Raw genomic sequence first — 18,983 nt, forward strand, 5'->3', positions numbered from 1 at the left:
ATGCTCTATATCTCTACAAACCTTCTAACAGAAGAATTGTAAAATCAGTCATTGAGATATTTTAGTCCGGTGTGATTAATTCACACACCTTTATACATTCCAACTGTCATATCTACAAGTTGACTGGTATAGAAGCACAATCAATTATTTAAGTAAGCAATTATTAACAGTCTTCAAATAGTACAGCTTGATTTGATTTTCTTGGTTCTAAAAAAATGAGTTCAATTTTAGATATCTAAATTAAACAAATCAAATTTTTAAAAGTGCAGTCATGAATCTCATGAAACACTCACACTTTCTCAAACGACACAAGCAAACCCGAAACCTTAAGCTAGTACAGTGCCGTAAATATCCCCCTTTACACGCCAAAACCCATATCTTTTCATTGCTATGTGCACAGAATATTCATGCTTCATTCAAGTTTCTGGCACATTCACAGTGCTGGCTGTTGGTGCGTAATTCTCAGAACAATTAAAGTGGTGCATGGAGTTGATGGCCACAGGGTGCCAAGACATCCCAGGAATCTGGCTGTCCATCAGACAGCTAGGAAGAGTTGCAGTGCTGTTTGTACCACAGATGGCTGATCAGTAGAACTGATTTCTTTTTTTTCCTTGCCTGGAGCTTTCATTGTGTCTCATCACCACACTCACTTGAGAGTAATGGTTTGTTTCATTTCACTTTGTGTGTGAAAAATGTGTATTTGCAGCATTAGGATGGGCTATGCAGCAGGTAAACGTGACCATATTTCAATGGTGTTTGACTTGGAATATGTATGAGCGCATGAAATTTTGATGGAGCACTTCAGCACAAAGCGTACTCCTACTCAGTTTTCCACAAAACAGATAGAGAGCGTCTTTAAGATTTAGAGGCTCGCTTGTGTGTTGGGGTTTGAAAGGAAATTCAGCACAGACACCACAGCAATCTGCATTCACTTGTTAAGGTTGGACTGGATTAGACTGAAGCAGGCAGACCCAACGTTTGTCTGTATTCTGGATGCATTTCAGAGCAAAGTCCATCTGTCTGCCTCTTTTTCTTTATTGTAGAACTTTTACACAGAGACACGCCTGCACAAACTAGCCAGCAGGATAGATGATGGAGATTTGGAACTGGATAGATGAAGGAATGATTTCACTTTGGAACTGTAATAAGAATATCTGTGGTAACAATTTCCTACATTTTTTGGGAGTTTAAAATGGTTTAAAATAGCAATAAAGCACACAAGGAACTACATGTACAGTATATTGAGCCATTTATTTCTAAAGGATGTTCCAAATTTGAAATGTGCTAACACTCTTTTCCCCCATCTTTTTGTCCAAGCTTCTTTTTCGAGGTCTTCCCGAAGACCCACTTTGCCTTTTGGGACTATGCTGGTTATTCAAATATTCATTCTCATTGGCCTGCTTTGTATGAACAACCTGCAGCAGGGCTGTGGCATGGACTTTTTATCAGGTGAGAATCTCATACGTGGGTGTGAGAACGATGAAGAGTAATATATTAGGACGCACTATTGTGATTTACTAACTTGAACTTCTCCTGTAGGTGCATTTATGTTGTCCTGGATGAAAACATGAAAACAAGGATCACTTACATCTGTTCTTGTCTTTTTCAGTGAAATGCACACCCTGCCTTACTGTACAATACGCATTGCTGCTCTGTGTATGCAAACTTTCATTGTAATCGAGCTCACTGATTATAATTATATACACTTTGAGCTGTCTTTGAGTGAGATTATCTTCTACCAGTTATTATGTAAAATAGATTGGAATTTGTAATTTTTCTTGATGTTCTGTTCTTTTATTTCAGTTTCAAATGACTAAATCTCCTTGTCAGATATGTAAACCTTTAGCTTTTCTTATATATTGGCGTTTATGGGCATCATTTAAAAAACTTAAATACTTAAGGACCGAAACTATAAAAGCCCAAACATTATGCCTCTGTTCCATTTTCTTGCACCCAGCTCTGCTGTATTGATTAGGCAGTGGCGCCCTCTAGTGGTAGAGTTTTAGAAAATATCTGAAACTATACAGCATATCACACCCATACCACTCACCATTAATTTCCCCCAAGATTGGGACGATCTTGGGGGAAATTAATGAAAACCTTGAGGTTGATCTATGTGAGCATATGCATATGAATAGAATGACTACTCACAGTATTGCAAACACACAGAAATGTACCTAAAACATTTTGAGAAATGTTTTATTCTCAGTTTAAGGTCATAATACATATATATGAATGTCAGTAAGCTATACAAAAGTTTTACTGCATACCAAGCTAAATTTTTTATATCATAATTGATGTTGCATTAGATTTAGTTTCGGCTTACACATAAAAGATCACATTCCTCTTGTGACTAAGTCATTAGGAAAACTTGTACACTCCTTTCTGCTACTGCAGGATTAAATTTGAATACACTTCACAGGGTTGGCATTTATAAAAATGTGCTTCCAAAGCAAAATGTATTTATCTACTGGGAAACATATTTTTAACTTCATCTATTTATTCACTTCAACCAGCCCAGTCATCATTTCAATACCATTAAGTCCTTTTCTAAAATGTCAACTGAAGTTCATAAAACTTCTTTGTTAAAAATGCTTCTTTCTTTCGGGTACTGAGAGATGATTTACATTTATTTGTTCATTTTTTTTTAAAAACCTATCTTACGGTGTTCACAATCATTCTGCAACAATTTTCAGTGTAGTTTACTGTTTGTGGATACATTTAGGCCATGAAGATATAGATTACATATATTATGTAGGTCAAAAAATACTGTATTTTTTTTTACACTTGCTGTTGTTTTTCCATGCAAACAAATATAGACAAACACAGAGGAAACCATGAGGTCATCACCCAGTCGCCCGCATCTGAACAGGAAGTCGAACAAGGCAACAACCAGGGGTATAAAGGTATGATCCACTCATCAGTCTTGCGTAAAGCATCGTGTTGTTGTGACTACAATGTGCAGAATGCTGGAATTAATTTGGTTTTGTGCTTGCATGTTCCTAGTTTGCATTTACTTTTCATTGCATTCTCTATTGCCAGTAGTTGTTCAACTAATCCTGTTGCTTTTGCTTTGGTTTTATCTTGCAAAATAGCTTCAAAGAAGCATCTGAAATAAGCTTCAACAAAGCTGCCGGTGAAGTGTTGCCCCAGGATGTGCTGATTCTGTATTTGTCCTTTGAAAGACACAATTTTGATCCCATTTCCCAGGAAGAATACCACATTTCCTTTTGCTGACAAAGACTCTAATACCATTTAATGCCAGTTCAGCAGCTGTCGACCGCAAGTCCTGTGTCCAAAGCCAACACAGTTCAATCCTCTATCCCTTTGCTCTGACATTTTATGGTGAGGGCTTTGACATGGGGGTATACTGTGGTGGAACAAAGCTAAACATTTAAGTGTTCTTCTGTCTCTGTGGTTTCTGAAGATGAAAAAATCGCCCTCAATAAACTGATTTATATGCTGAGCACTCTTCCTAGCCTCTGAAGCAAAGTTAAGTCAAACACAAACAGAAAATGACATGCCATAATAATTATGTGAGTGTGTTTTTCTAATCCATAATGGGCACCATGAAGATGTTTTCTTTTTCTATTATGAAATCAAAAGTGGAGTTCCATTGTTAGTTTATGTGGCACTAATGGGTGAAAGTGGAATTCTTGATCCCTTTCTCACATCTAAAATCTTAGTAGACCAGCAAGGAAAGAAAAAATACTGTGAGATGGCACAAAGTTGAAAAGATATCCAAGTCTTAATGAATGATGAGACCATCCGGGCAGCTGCCAGTTTGGAGGAAGACCGAGAAAAACAGAAGGCATGGCTGTTGCATCAGCTTTTCTGACTGTGTTGTTAAATGTGAAGGCAAGGGCTGCTTCTCATTTTGCCTCAGTACTTTGCATGACCCTGAGCAACTGTAGTGAAAGGCATTTGACAACTATGATGCAAACAAGACATGAAAAAGCCAACGAACTGTCAGATGAGGAGCAAAGAGCGGTGAATCAGCATGGAAATTACAGCTAGTAATGGGTAAAATACGTGAAAAGGAGCTGCTAATGGCAGTGATTTGTCACATGCACAACTGGTATGTGCAAAAAATATCATGAAAGATCTTTTTTGTGTGTGTGTAACAGCTTTTAAAACCTGTCTGCATCTTTAGTGGATAAAAACAGTTGATAGTGCTTAACAGACGATCGAGGCCAAGTTTATTGCTCTGTTGAGATTCCAAATTATTTATTTTTTTGTAAATATTTTTTTTTGGGAGGGGGAAGAGGGGCGATTTGGCTTTGTGCTTACTGGAGATATTTTCTCCCTTGGATGAGAACCAACTGGATATCCACTCTGGGGTGAAATAAATAAATAAAATTAGGTCTCAGTACTTGGCACGCTCTCCTTGAATTCCTTGCCATTTTATGCGCTGTGTTGTCGTGAAGACGTGCACGTCTTTGTGTTCATTTTTTTTTTCATTTTATACCATCTGTTCCTGGAAATATTGGTGCTTTGGGTTGTGAAATACACAACAGAATTCACAAACTCTGCATTTAGCGGCGCATACTGCACCTGGCATTATGTAGAGGCCATGCATGCATAAAACAAAAGATGCATGGGTGAACCTCTGTTTATCTTCTTTTTGTTGTTCTTTAGCTCTACTGTGATTCCAGCCAGTATATTCATATTAATGCAGTAAATTGAGACTAATGATGCAGTTATTACATCACCAAACGATATGTCTTGCAATACAATCACAGGCCTGCTCTTCCTTATAGTCTCAGCCAACTGGGCTGCCAGAGAGTCATATTGCAGGGATGATATTTACGTGCAAGTAATGAAAGAAATGTAGGCAAACAGAGACCCCCTTTGGGAAAATAAGAAGGAAAATGCAATATGTGCAGTAAATAATTAAAAGTGAATAATGGAGGAAAGCACTGTCCAATTATTTTTTTTTTAATATCACTGTGTTGTTAAAATTATTTTTAACACTATAAATGGTTTAGAAAGGTAGAAAATGCATAAAGGCGGCAGAGAATCAGAGGTGTTTACAATGAAAGCCATTGAGTGCGTGTTTTATGAAGCCAGACGAGAGCTCATAGTGAGACTGTAATTTCCCATATTTTACTGGTTGTTTACCAGCTGTGATGTCTTGGCATGGAAAGCTGAATGCATTCGACAGAGCCACCAGAGGTCCACAATGGGCAATTACAGGATTTGAGGCATGAGGGCAGGGACGGCTGAGTAAGTAAACTTTGTTCAGTCTAAATGTGACTTAAAAGAGCAGAAGCTACTGAAGATTACCACTTCTGTGGCATGAGAGTAGGCCGGGGTGGTCACATTTGCCCTAAATGCATAATTACTGTTTACTCCTTTTTTGTTACTAATTTCAGTCAGATATGTGGAGGAATTTTTTAAATGCACGCTTTTTTATTGCAAAAATTGAGGGGTACCTATTGTGCTCATTTCCAAATTTATTATATTTCAGTTTTTTTCTACTCTGCTAGAGTGGCTTTGCATGATTCACGGTTCAAAATAATACTTATTTATTTTTTAAAATCTGTCTGAAACAAACCATTTTAGCTCCTTTTAAGCTAGCTTTCTTAGATTTGAACTGCGGGTGGGTGGAGCGTGTGTGCATACAGAAAAATAAACATATAAGGTATTGCTGTGCCATACTCCAAATTTTGGTATCAATCCAATGCAAGTAATTACAGGGCTAATATTGCCACTACCACTATCAATACCAATACTTTTACCCATCTATAAAAGCAGCATATGTAGGAGAGAGAGCAAAGAGATTAATGGGATATCTCATCATTAATTTGCAAATTCTGAACACATTTTAATGACTAGTGACTTAGTACAGCAAAACACACCATTCAAGTTTTTATATTTTTGAAATTGTTCTTTATTTGCGAGCTGAATTATAAAGGCGCATGTCTCTAAATGACTTTGGCTATCAATAAATTAGATATGACAGTCAACACAGAAAGGTTCATACACACACACGTGCACACACACACACACACACACACATTTAACATACTGAACTTAGAAGACAAAAACAAAGTATTAATCCTGTTGCATTAGTAATGATCCGGGGTGACAGAGTCAGAATTCAACGTTAACATTTAATATTACTACTTCTGTACTTCTAAATTTCTAAAGGAGAAGCGAAATTTCTCAGGAGCGATCCTTCCCATGGACTGTGCTGCGCTCTTGCAGCCAGCAGAGGGAGCCCTGACCTGCTCAGACAACAAATACATTTCTTTGGTTCACTAGGTTAGAGAATTAGACCAACTGCCAAGTTTATAGTTTTCTTTATCGATAGAAAGTATTTATTTAATCGGATTATAACTGAGGATGTCCAGTTATTACTTCAACGTGACATTAGGACACAATCCACGAGATATTACATTTCTAACGCACTTTAAAATATCATCTAATTTCACAGGAGTATGAGTGGGGGTCAGAGGGTGCGAGCTGGATCGATTTTTTCAATTTCCCTGAAAAGCACAGTGACGCTTCAGCCTCACAGATGAAGGCACACTTTACCAGCTCATTAAGATTGTAGCACTTCTTTGTGTGTTGCCCGAGCCTGTCCCTTTTGGATATAATAAGAACACAGTGCACGTCTCTCTCCTTGATGGTGGGATAAAAATAGTATAAATCATTCATCAAGGTCATTTGTTCACTTTCAGCAGTAGTCACACTTTAAAATATCGAGTGTAGTTTAGATGGGGGAAATCTGCATGTGACTAAAAGCACTTCTTAAAATATTGGGTAATGATGGGCACCTGACAAAGGGTTTAGTTGGAGTTTACTATAGTCCTCTGCAGGCTGCCGCCGTTCATTAAACAGGACTCATGTTGCTGGAGTTGCCTGATGTGTTACATGATCTTGTGACACTTTGCTATTTAATTTATTAAACTGGATATACCGTGTTCAGATGGTTTTATGATATATATTAGACTTCTTCAGCCTCATCTTTAAAAAAGTTGAGCACGATGCAAAGCCAACTGGAGCCTTTTTGCTGTCAGTGTATCCGTATGCGGTTAAATGGTGCCTGATTCGCAGGAATCTCCTCTGCACAACAGAAAAGCCTGTGACTGGGTAGGCAAGCCAGACCAGCTCTGAGCGCAGAGACGCACGGCGCCTCATCCAACCAGCGTCAGTCCCACTAAATCGGGCTAACACTACACATTTTTAAACCATTAAAGTGACTGCAAGTGGACGTTTCGGATCTTTTTTTTCTTCTTCTTCTCGATCCTTTCTCTTCATTCAGCTGCGGAAATCTTCTTTCGAAGTCGGACAAATCTGATCCCAGATGAATTCCGTGAAGTTAGCGGCATTTGGAAGTGAGGAGCTGGGTAGTGGGAGTGGAGAAAATCCAAGTGGTGTTGAGTGGATTAGGGCTACTTGTCGGATAACCCGTAAGGATGTCTCCGACTGATTCGAACTTTGATTCAAACACAAACTCAGTGTCCGAGGAGCAGTTGTGAACATTACTGTCTGTATTACCGCGGAGCTCAGGAACTCTCCCTCCACCCCGATCCCCCCTCTGTCTTCGGCTCTGCTGTAGAACTTCCTAAATTAGATGAAATAGACAAGAAAACGCATTCTCACTGGATTAACACCGTTTCCAGCTGCTCTTAGAGATGCCTGCTTATCTCACAGGAGTTTACCTTCTGCTGGTATTTCTAAACATTTCTTCAGGTATGAGTTGCTTATTGCCTAAACATTTTTCCCCTCTCAGCCTGTGTTCTAGTGATGGAAAGTTTCCAAATAATACCCGATGGGCACGTGCATATGCAAAAATGTAGCGATGGTGAAAGAGAAAGTGAAGGGTAAGAAGATGATGGATTTTCTCAGTTGTATCTGTAACAGCAGCCCGCAGGTATTTGGGTCACCTTTGCTCTCTGCAGACTGCAGTACCAGTGTGTGGCCCCTGACCCATGCTGCGTGCTGACTGGAGTAGCTGGAGGTGACCCTGCTGTCCAGTGAAATACTTTTTATAAACCACTTATTATAATTCATTGGAGCTCACAGCTGAATGCATGGGCTGCTGTTATGTTTATGTGAGAACTCTCAGTTTTGCAATAGCATGAGATCATTTGCATGACTAAGTGCAGGAGGAGTTAGCTGGATGTGGTAGGTTGTCGCCTTTTTAAATTCATTATATAGGGGTGTACTTAAGAACAGAGGCTCTGCAAAATATCCTCTCATGTTCAGGCACTGCAAGTTGGGAAATCAGCCACCAGCCATCTTTAAACATAATTCTCACTGGGAGAAATCTGAGACAAAGACTGAAAAAAGAGAAAAGCTTTTGGATTACCAGTATGCACATTGATTATTACCCACAGAGTTTTATTTTTGTCTATTGAATGGCCAAGGTTAACCTTGAGCAGTGAAGTCACAGGTGGAGGTTGGGGGTGCATAACCTGAAAGAAAGGTTTTATTGGAGTGTTTTGTGCAATTTATTGTGATTGGCTCATGTTGAATAACCCACAATGACCATTTGAAAGCACGCGTTTCCAAATGTTTGCAAATGTAGCCTTAATATGTGTGCATGCGTATTTCTGAATGCACTTTAGACTCAAAACACATGAAATGACATTTGTTTCATTTACTATTTATATATTTATTTATTTATTCATTTAAAGAAACCCTGATACTCTGTGCTGGCGCCAGACTCGTTCACTCTGTAAAGCAGAGGCAGCTGTCAGTAACATTAACAGTGGCCACAAGCTGCAAAGGAACTGCTGTGTTTTCAGCACTAGAGCTTTCGTAAGTGTCTGACACTGAGTGATGGTTTTATCTGATGCAGAACTTCCTTTCCTTGACAGCACACAAGGTGATTCTTCCAAAGGCTACAGCAGCTCAAATAACTTCAGAAAAGACGTGTGGCTTAAACACAACCTTACTTTTGGATCACATTCTTTAAAATAAACATACGAAAAGTTGTATTTACTTCACACTTTCCAAACTGCTGAATATGTCCTAAATGGTCTTCCAGGCCACTTTCATGAAAGCAAAAACAGTAACGTGGCTATAATGCAGCTTTTAACCTGCTCTTTTCTTAAATTTCAGTGGTCAGTCAAAAAAAGGGGGAAACACGCTAAAGCTTGCCCATCCTCTTCACCAAGAGCACTAAAATGTGCGTGACACCAATTTTCCAGTACGTTGTCTGTAAATTTGCACACTGACAAATTTGGTAACCGCATAATTCCAAGAGTTTTCAGGGAGATTTGAGAAGTACGGCTCACTCATCTAGTTTAAAAAAAAAAAAAAATGTCTCTGAACTATAATCATCTATAGCCATAGGCACCTACTCAATGCTTTTTTTTGTCAGGATACAAGAAGCAAACTGGCAAGAGGAAGTTTAAAGTGAACATAATAACTTCTGTGTGGTTAATGTGAACAGAAATTAACCCCTTAGTAGAAGGCCAAGTACTAATAACAGTATTTAACAGTATTTACTTCATTCTCTTTTGACTAATGCAGTGGACATTTTTTATTACAAATGGTCACCAAGTGAGTTGGAAGAGGCTATTAGGTGCAGAGTACATGCAATACCACAGTTTGAACCCATGAGAGTATGCTCTTATGATTGATTATAGAGAGTTTATACCGGAGATAGCTGCCATTTCTCTTGCAAATGGTCCAAATTGCAATCAGAACGATTACATCGTTTTCCCATTTCTAATGTGTTTAATATAAACACACCTAAATATGGCAAAGATCCAGTTCTTCAAGCTGGATGTTTGGTGACTTGATCATACACAGAAACCTTCAGCTATTGGTGTCATTTTAAGTAATAAATCAGGTAATAAGGATGATGTTCAATAATCTAAATGACGCACAAAAAAGCACGTGCTCTTGTCGAGATGGCCTTTTCCTTTTCTTCCCATGTGCACATCTTAATTATGCGTCCCCAGAGCGTTGTTGTCTCACCATTCTACCTGCTTTGTTTAAAGGTCTGCAAAGACTGCATAAAAAGGTACTTCAGGAAAATACAAGATCGGCCCATTCTGTTGTTCTTCATTAAGATGACTGTTTTACAGCCGCGCTTTCAAACTAAGTCGAGGATCATTATAAAAACACTGCCAGCTTAACTGTCACTAGGATCATTACTTTAGCCTTTAGCAATAAGTATCCAAATCCTCTGAGGTGACATCTTACCTTTATAAACCTTCTCATCCATGCGCTATCAGTGGATTAGCTTACTGATAGCAAAACCATATTCTCAGTCAGTATGATTGTTAAGTACAAGAGGGACTCAGAGACCAGCAGGACACAGCCCAATTTTATCATCGCTGTGAACAGCAACCCCGCAGAGGGTAGTTTAGCTGAAACATCTGGCCTACCTCCTGGAGCTTGCTGTACGCAGGTCACAGATCACACATACTTATCATTTTGTTTCGTGTCCTGGATGCTATAGGTTGACTTTTGTGGCTGGACAAAACGTCCAGCACCTGTTACTCAGAGCTAGACTTCAAACAATAATGGTTTGACTGGGGGAAGCTGACACTAAGCTAACAAGACTCCCTACAGTCATTGTGATGGTGACAGTGATGAGATGACTTCCACTACTAATGAGGATTTCTTTGCTATGGATGATAGGGCTGATAGGATGTCTTTGTATGCCAAGAATTCCTTTGTTTGTTGGTTGAAATTGTGTTCCTTAGGAATAATGCAGCTTATAAGCTACAGTAGACACGTGTTTGGTTGGAAATAACCTTCATGAATGTTTATTTTGGTTTGAATACACCAGTATGTGGGGTCTTCTTCACACTGACTGAGTACACGCTTCTTAAACAACCCTGAGCTGGTTGCAGATTTATGTGTCCCCATGAGTTCCAGTAGCTTTATGTTTTTCTTACTGCTCTTTAAGATACATCAGACTTATACATCTGAACATCAGATTATATGGATGCTTCATTTTAACCATTTGAATGTGATAGACATCCTAAATCTTAGTGGAATTTTTCATTGTCATTCAAAGCATCCAGATCAGAGAGTGTAAAAAAATTAGGTCGTTTCACATGAAGGTTGTTTGACACAAGCATTTACTCATGAGAAGCTGGCCCATCAAGAACTGTTGAAACAGAATAACTAAGGCTGCATGTTTACTCCCCCAAACCCCTGCAGATGTTGCTGCAATTGTTTGGTTCAGCCTGAATGTGCATAAATGCATACGCAATGCCGTTAGCGTGAGCTTGTTTTTAATGTGTGTTTTCAGATTGTCTGCTGAAAGCTGTGATTCATAATTGCTTCCCTTGTTTACTCACTTGTTTCTTGTGGTGCTGTGGGGCTGAATGTGGTTGCTTGCCTGGGGAGGAACAAGCTACTGGGAGCTTCGACGAGTGCCTGTGGGCCTGTGGGCAACAGGTCATCACACCTTCGCACAGACACACAAACATATACACAGAGAGGCAAAAGTGCTTGCACATCTCATTTTGAGGGGGATCGATTATTGTCTGCCTGCCCTGCAAAGGTAGCAGGTTGCTTGCCTGGAGGATCTTCACAAATCTCTACTACTGTCTCAGTCTTTTCAAGTCACATTTTAAAAATAGAACAAAAAACAAAAAAAAATAATGTAATAATAAGAGTTTAAACTGTTTACCTCAACAGGATAATATTTATACAGTGTCACAACTTAATAAAGCGTAACAGCAACTCATGCATGTGTGAATCAAATTATGTTGTTATAATTAAAACATTATTAAAAGCATAAAGCTCAGCATAAAATTTAACTCTATGTCTCAGTGTAATTGTTAACTCACTGTGTATTCAATCAGAGTGATATAATATATAGAAAATCAATGTAGTTTTGTTCATTTGGCATGAATCCAGATCAAGACACCCTTCCCCCCCCAACATTTTGTGAGCTTTGCAGGCTTTGTTCAGCAGCAATATTTTCTTTGAGAAGAAAAAAAATAGTTTGGTATGATCTCTCCAAATTCGCAGACTATTTACATGCACAAAAACTGTATTGTACACTAAATAGAAAGACCTAAAAAGCAAATATGGGCAACCTTTATTTTTATTTTTTTTAATTTGGCTGTTATGCTTGTCAATCTGTGGTGTTGTTCTTCATTCCTCAAACCCTGTCAAGAAAACCTTAAATAGTAAAGCAATAGCTTTGCTCATCTGGAGAGAAAAACGTCTAAGCTTCAGAAATGGCTGTGGGTTTGTGGTTTTCTCTGGGTTGTTTGTACTCCTCTGGCCATAGTTTCCTGTTCTGAGGTTATTGTCCAGCTATGTCTGTGTGTTGAAGCACTTAGGATAATTACTTCTCTAAATAAATCAGCTCTCCATTGTCCTGAGGTTTTATAAATATTGTGATATTCTGCGCCCAAAGTGTGTGGTTAATCTGCATAATCTGTTGTTTCATTCTCTGACAGTCAAGATGGGTTAAGGCATGCTGTGCTGATATTTTCAGAGAAATCTCTGAAATTTATCATTGGGACCCATTTCCCATTGGTGCTAGCAGTGATTGGAGTGCTATAATGGTGGCAATACTTTAAAATGTAATTATCTATTCTTCCAGGGTTTGGATTTGAAAGGGTCAGAGTAACATGACCTCAGAGATACTTCTTGAAGTGACCTCTCTGAGTTATCTCCTTTCCATCCAGGCATACCAGTAATCAATAGAGTCAATATTCTGTTTGATAGGTCTTTAGAAGTCGTTCCATCGTAAAGCTCAGACATACGTGGAAAACCACATATATTCTCTTACATATCTATTAGGCTACCTCTGACTGTTAAACCTATACAGTAACACAGGCTACCAAAGAAAATGGCTGAGGATTGCGATAGACCCCATCAGTAATGCACATTACCCATTTCCTCAATCCTTCTCATCTTTCACCTTTATTTGTCTCCTGTCTCTCCCCGTCATTACTGACAAGCTTCAAAGCTCTCTATGTGAAGACTTCAGCATAAAGAACTGTTTCCCACCAGAGCATCTCCCACCGAAGAGCCCGAAACGTGCATAAATTTCTTTTAATTAGGGCACCTATTATTAGTTAGCACTTGAAACACTGTGCTTTGGATCAGTGTTTCCTTTAGGATTTTTTGTCAGCATTGGGGTGGGAAAGGGTTTTGTTGTTCCTGGGTAGTGCATGGGTAGTCTGTTGGGAAAAGTGTTGGGAAAGCGATGCTTGACTGTAAAACATTCTAAGGAAATATTAACTGGCATCTATTTGTTAATACATAATTTAAATTTAACATGCAACTTACAGGATATACATTAGCCTAAGTGGCATTTTTTTTTGCAGTCTGAGTTAGTACACTTCATTTATGTGGACGTTTGTGGAAGCAGAGTGTTTGATGAGCAGTAGATAAATCTTGCTGAGAAACAGAGGATATTGCACTTTCATATGAAAGTGACTTTTTAGTGTGATCTACTTTAGGAATCCCGCCTCAAAAAAAGAAAATTTCACAATATATTGTGAATTAATCACTCTATAAACAGTACGTTGTTTTGCATGTTGAAGTATAATAACAAAAAGACTGAAGGAGTTTCATATTTGAATATATTCCAAACATGTTTTAGAAGAAAAGTTAAGAGGAGCTTTTCATCACACTGGATATTTTCAGACACCAGGATAGTGACAGATGGTGTGGTGTCAACTTCTCAAGTATATGGAACCGAGCCACTGGGTGCTAATAATATATTAGAATTTTATGTCAGTCAAATTCAGACGCTGAGATGAAACGCAACAGTCTCGAACAGACGAACAGAACCTCAAAGCCAAAAACTGTACCCAATATTCCCGTCATTAGACAGAGGTTGGTGCAGGTGAAAGCATCTCAAGTGTTTTGATATTAACTCTCATTAGCTTGTGAAGACAGTGGAAAATATGTGCCCTATGTGTTAGTCACCATATGGATGGACATGTGGACTCTGTGTGTAAAGATTCAAAGTATTCTTAACTTTAAAACCTATAACTTTGGTAAAGTTAGGAAATATAAATATATATTCATGCAAAATGTTGACGTCAGTCATGTTTGGTGTTTTTTGTTTTTTTAATAGAGGGATATGAGCATCTGACAGCTAATTTAGCATGCTGTAAAAGCATCAAACACACATGTTACAAAAGTATGATGCACATTGTATTCAGTTTATCTTTCACTGCTATCGCTGAATAATAACCATTTTAATTGAATAACCATTTTCTTCATTTTCTATCATTTTTTCAGCCACTCCACAAGAAAAAGAACTCTTTTTATTTTTTGCCTGCTCTCATCAAGAATTTTCCATCTTTGAATTCAGCTCTAGACTTTGTGTAAATAAGGCTGAAACTAATATTGTAATAAAGCCGGGCTTTGCCTGCTTACTAGATTCAATTTTCTCTCTAGCAGTGCTGGGCTTCACTGTGCCTGCCGGCCATTTTTTGATAGTCTGTGAAACTGAGGCTTGCTGAGTGATACGATACGCCACCGGCCAGTGTCTCATCCAATTAGAAAATGGCTCAGGTTAATGAGAGAGAACGAAAGGAACAAATGTTGACAGGGATGGCATCGGCAGGCTTTGGTCACGGTGTTGTGAAATACGTTAATTAACCCGTGTTCAGAATCTGTATGAAAACAGAGATAAAAAGAAAGTTCAGTTGCTCATTCATCTCACAGAGGTTGTGTTTGATTTCCCAATGCAATGAGAGCTAAAAGAGCAGATTTACACCATATTTAATTCCAATCCACACAAAAAAACCAAACCTGCGGTGTTTTGCTGACTTCAAACAGCTACTTTGTCATGAACTTGATCAAATGACAACTGTAGCCAGATTTGGTTTTATTTTCCACAAATCAACTGCGTTTACATTGTGTCAATACAATCTTTTGTAAGCAGCTCATTACATCATTATTTCTGAAACTGAAAACAACGTGTTAACTCTTAACACAAGTTTGTACAACACACAAAGAAGCATTTTACCTCAGTAACACCTTTTTTTGATAACCGCAAAAGCATAAAGAGGTTATTGGATCATTACCCTTCAAAGAATCCAAAAGCAAACCCAAAAGCTGGGCTTATGCGTCAACAATCAACCTAAGAGCCTGTGCCAACACGTGCGATCTACAGCACCATTGCAAATGGAGCCAAATAAAAAGCTGTTCACACAGATAAATTCTCAAATTGCTGCCACATGAGTAATCACCCTGAAAAAATCTATTGGCCTCTCCTATGGTAAGCTTTTATCTTTTACAGAAGTAAAAAAAAACAAAACAACAAAACAAAAACCTGAACTTATCAGTGCTTTAGTCTTTCAAATAGCAGATATAGAGTGAAAAGAATGATATCTGTGGAGTGGAAGTGACTGACAGGATTGTTAAAAATAAAGAAATAATGGTCAGCACATTATAGACTTCCAGAAGCCAGCTCTCATTCTCTCACTGCTGTGCTTTCTTGCCACTTGTATGTTACTGCATTACTGCTTCATGCTTTATGTGTGACACTGGGAAGTCAAACTCCCATAATCAGTTTGAATAAATAGCATTACCACCATTTGTTATTATATGATTTATTTTAAGCAGTTTTACAAATGGTGGGAAATACTACATTTTTTTAAAGAAAGATAAAAAAACAAACCCAGATTCAATTGGATTAAAACTGCATTTTGCATCGCAAGTCCACTAAGGCCTAATATTTCAAATGAGGAATGTGTTTTTATGGTGGTAATATAGCACCACCAGCAGCAGCAGAAGCGGCAGCTGTGTTTTGATAAGATTTACATGTGGTTCCTCGGCATGAACGCTGCCAATGTGTGAAACACCAGTTGGTGTTTTTAAAATGTTCAGACCTAAGATTTGAAACTGTTTTGAGAAAAGACAAAATTACATTTAAATGTCATATACACTGCTGCATAAGCATTTCCAGGTGAACCTGCTGATTTGTGGGTAAAAAGTAACATGCCACGCTTCATTTCTTCAGTACTTGTTAAAACCAGCTTTCAGAGAGTTTCCTCATTACAAGGAACCAAAGGACGTCTGAAAAACCAGATTCCCTGAAGGTCTGATGAGTTAAGCAATCAGAAGATATTTATTTCCCTTTTCTTTGTTCCACAAGTAGCACGAATAAGTCCAACAGGTGTCAGCCAGCTAAGATAACAGGCTGTTAGTATCATAAGAAAGTGCAATGTGCTTTGCAAACTGAGAGCGCAACCCATTTTTAATGTCTTAATGTGCAGGAAATGAGCCCATTTTAAGAAATGTGCTCATTTAGTTTCTTTCCAGTAATTAAGATTAAGAAGACTATTAACAATCTTAATGTGTTAATTGGTAAACGTCAGAGATGCTTGTGGATGGATTTCCTTGTCTTTAGTCAAAGATTCCCCTTTCAGTATTTAAGTTATACTAATAATCTGCCTGTAGCAGACACAGGTGAGAACAGAATTGATCTTAATATAATTCTTGGCAAGAATAAAAACATAAACATTGTCTAAAATGTAGAATATGTGTCAATGTAATCTATCTGCAATGCTAAGAGCAGCACTAGAAAAGAGAAATCCAAAAAATACAGAACAATATAGCATGAAGGAAATTTCTGTATTATTTTTTATGGCTATTTTTATGGATTTTTTTTTAACTTCACACCAAATGTTACTATTTAAAATGTACAGAAATGCCCCAAAACACCTGAAAAAAAATCCAAGACATTATTTTTATTACTGTTCTTATTTCTCTTATTATTATGGCAATGAAGTGTATACTGTATATCAGGTATATGTCTACATTTGGGGCTTATTGCACAGCAGGTGAAATTGATTGAGCTATAAAACTATAATAACTGTCTTAATAAGATCTTATGTTTGCTGTAACTATCTGTACAATCCATGACTGTGGCATCGTGTTCTGCGTCTTCATTATAGAGACAGAATTTGAGACTTTAAGAAAGAAGGGTTTGGAGGAAATTGCAAGCTTATTTGGGGGTTTAATTGTATGCGTGTCCATTAATATTATGACATGGCATAAATAGCGTGTGTACAGTATGTGTTTGTGCATGAAATGGGATTTTGCCAATGAGAAAGACTTCTATTATAGTGCTTCAGTTTTGTAGTTGAATTTAGTGCTTTGGGCAAAGTCTGGCTCCCCTCACAGTGTGACAGTTAGTTCACATCTGGGCTGTCACTACCAGGGGCACAATTAGGACCAAAAATAAATGTAGGTCATGCACATGTGACATGCAATAGCGCAGCATGAGCCTAATGGGACATTAAAGTATTGATTTATTTAGTTTAGGAGAAAATGTTTTATTTAAATAAAACATTTATTTTTTAAGTTTCAAGTCTCTAAGGGCACAGGGAAGGAAAAAACATAGACTACAGGTGGTCTGGTGTACTCAGTTTAACTGATTATACTAAGACTGTAGACTACACTGTAGCTTCAGCTAGTGAAATGATAAGACACACTTAAAAACTTTAAATAATGCATTTCATTAAAAAATCTAAATGTGTAATAATTCATTACAGATATACAAATGTGTGTGTGTGTGTGTGTGTGTGTGTGTGTGTGTGTGTGTGTGTGTGTGTGTTTCCTGTAATCATAACAAATGACCTTTTTGCCAATTCACTGTCTCTCTATTCATGGGAGGTTTTGCTCTCGGGCTCTGCTTGAGTGATAATCAATGGCCTGTACAGCCACTTTACTTTCCAGTGAACATTTAATGGAGTGAGAATAAGCCTCTCAGATGGGCTACTGGCCTTTCCAGGCAGTAGTGTACCGGAGATAAACGACTGAAATCATCTCACCTTAGCATATGGTGCAGGAATAAACAATATGGTCAGCACATAAAAAGCCAAACATGTAGAATCTATTGACAATATTTCACACAGCAGACTTTACTTTTAAACAGCATTAGAATAAGCTGAACGGCAATGAATGAATGGACTAATACAAAAGGGGAAAAAAGTTATCTGATTCTTTCTCTCTGCAGGGACATAAGACACGTGCAATATGTTTGCCCCCTTATGTGAGTTATAGACAGGTTGATGGATTTATCCTGCAGTTAATGTGTCCTGGTGACCTACTTGGCTCAGATGATTATCATGTACCAGCAATGTTCTGGTTCGAGTATGCCCAGGGGACTTTATTGTGTGTTACCTTCCCAGTGAGCATTTAACAGATGGCAACCCGAAGTGTTTTTTTTTTCCTCTCTCTTTTATTTACCAGCCATAAGAGCCTGTCTGGGTTTTGTTTTCACTATGCGAGTCTGTATGTGTATAAGTGTGACAAAATGTGGTACTGCCCACTCTACTATAGTAGAAACTAGTACAACAAAGGCTTAAAGCACTTTTGCAGCTGTTTGGAGAGGATGTCTGTCAGTCTATGAATAGATGCTTTAAGTTTGGTAGAATCTTCAAGATGCAGTCCAGAAACAGCACAGAAGCTTTAAAATTTAGAAGATGGGTATGGTTTAACCAAACAGCAACCTCCAGGGCTCAAAAATTAAGCCTATAAACACACAAGTGTCAAAAACTGCAGCTTCTCAAATGTCCATGTCAGACTGCAAGCCGCTGCTAACAGATTTTATTTAAAGATCACATTTACAGCAGAAACAGACACATTTACAGCTGGTACAGCCTGTCTGTGATCTAATATTCCCCTTTATAGTAGCTGTTCATAATAGCTGAAGGGATGTGCCTGAAAGAATCAAGCTAGCTAGTGTCTGCTCATTAATTAGTACTCCACCTTCTTGTCCAAACCTGGTCATTTCTGGCTCAAAGAAAAACAGAACACCTTTTTCTATGCAGTGCAGTGAGAAAATATTTCCCCCCTTTCTGATTTCTTAGCTTTTTTTTTTTTTTCCAAAAAACCTAAAATCAATTGTAATTCACTAGATTTTTTTTTAAAGGCTCAGTGTTACTAGCCACACCCAGGCCTGATTACTTCCAGACCTGCTGAATCACTTAAATACAACCTGTCTGACAAAGTGAAGTAGGCTGAAAGATCTCAAAAAGCAACATTTCGTGCCACGATCTAAAGAAACAGCTGAG

The 18,983-nt window shown here is 38.1% G+C and overlaps 1 protein-coding gene across 5 annotated transcripts in view; it reads left to right on the top strand.

Annotated features, from left to right (window-relative positions):
* The first annotated feature begins 791 nt into the window (after window positions 1-791).
* The window catches only part of LOC120723293 (roundabout homolog 1-like), a 94,863-nt gene continuing 76,671 nt past the window's right edge, over window positions 792-18,983 (top strand). For 2 of the 5 annotated variants that reach the window (XM_040014661.1, XM_040014663.1), the window contains exons 1-2: window positions 792-1,449; window positions 2,820-2,906. In XM_040014661.1, the coding sequence (XP_039870595.1) occupies window positions 1,230-1,449; window positions 2,820-2,906 (307 nt within the window). In that variant the 5' untranslated portion in view covers window positions 792-1,229. Of the gene's footprint in view, window positions 1,450-2,819; window positions 2,907-6,832; window positions 7,702-18,983 lie in introns of those variants that run through there. The other 3 variants (XM_040014662.1, XM_040014665.1, XM_040014666.1) reach the window with 2 other exon arrangements.

The sequence above is a fragment of the Simochromis diagramma genome, unplaced genomic scaffold (genome assembly GCF_900408965.1).
Source record: "Simochromis diagramma unplaced genomic scaffold, fSimDia1.1 OVJJ01000676.1, whole genome shotgun sequence".
Taxonomy (NCBI): Eukaryota; Metazoa; Chordata; class Actinopteri; order Cichliformes; family Cichlidae; genus Simochromis; species Simochromis diagramma.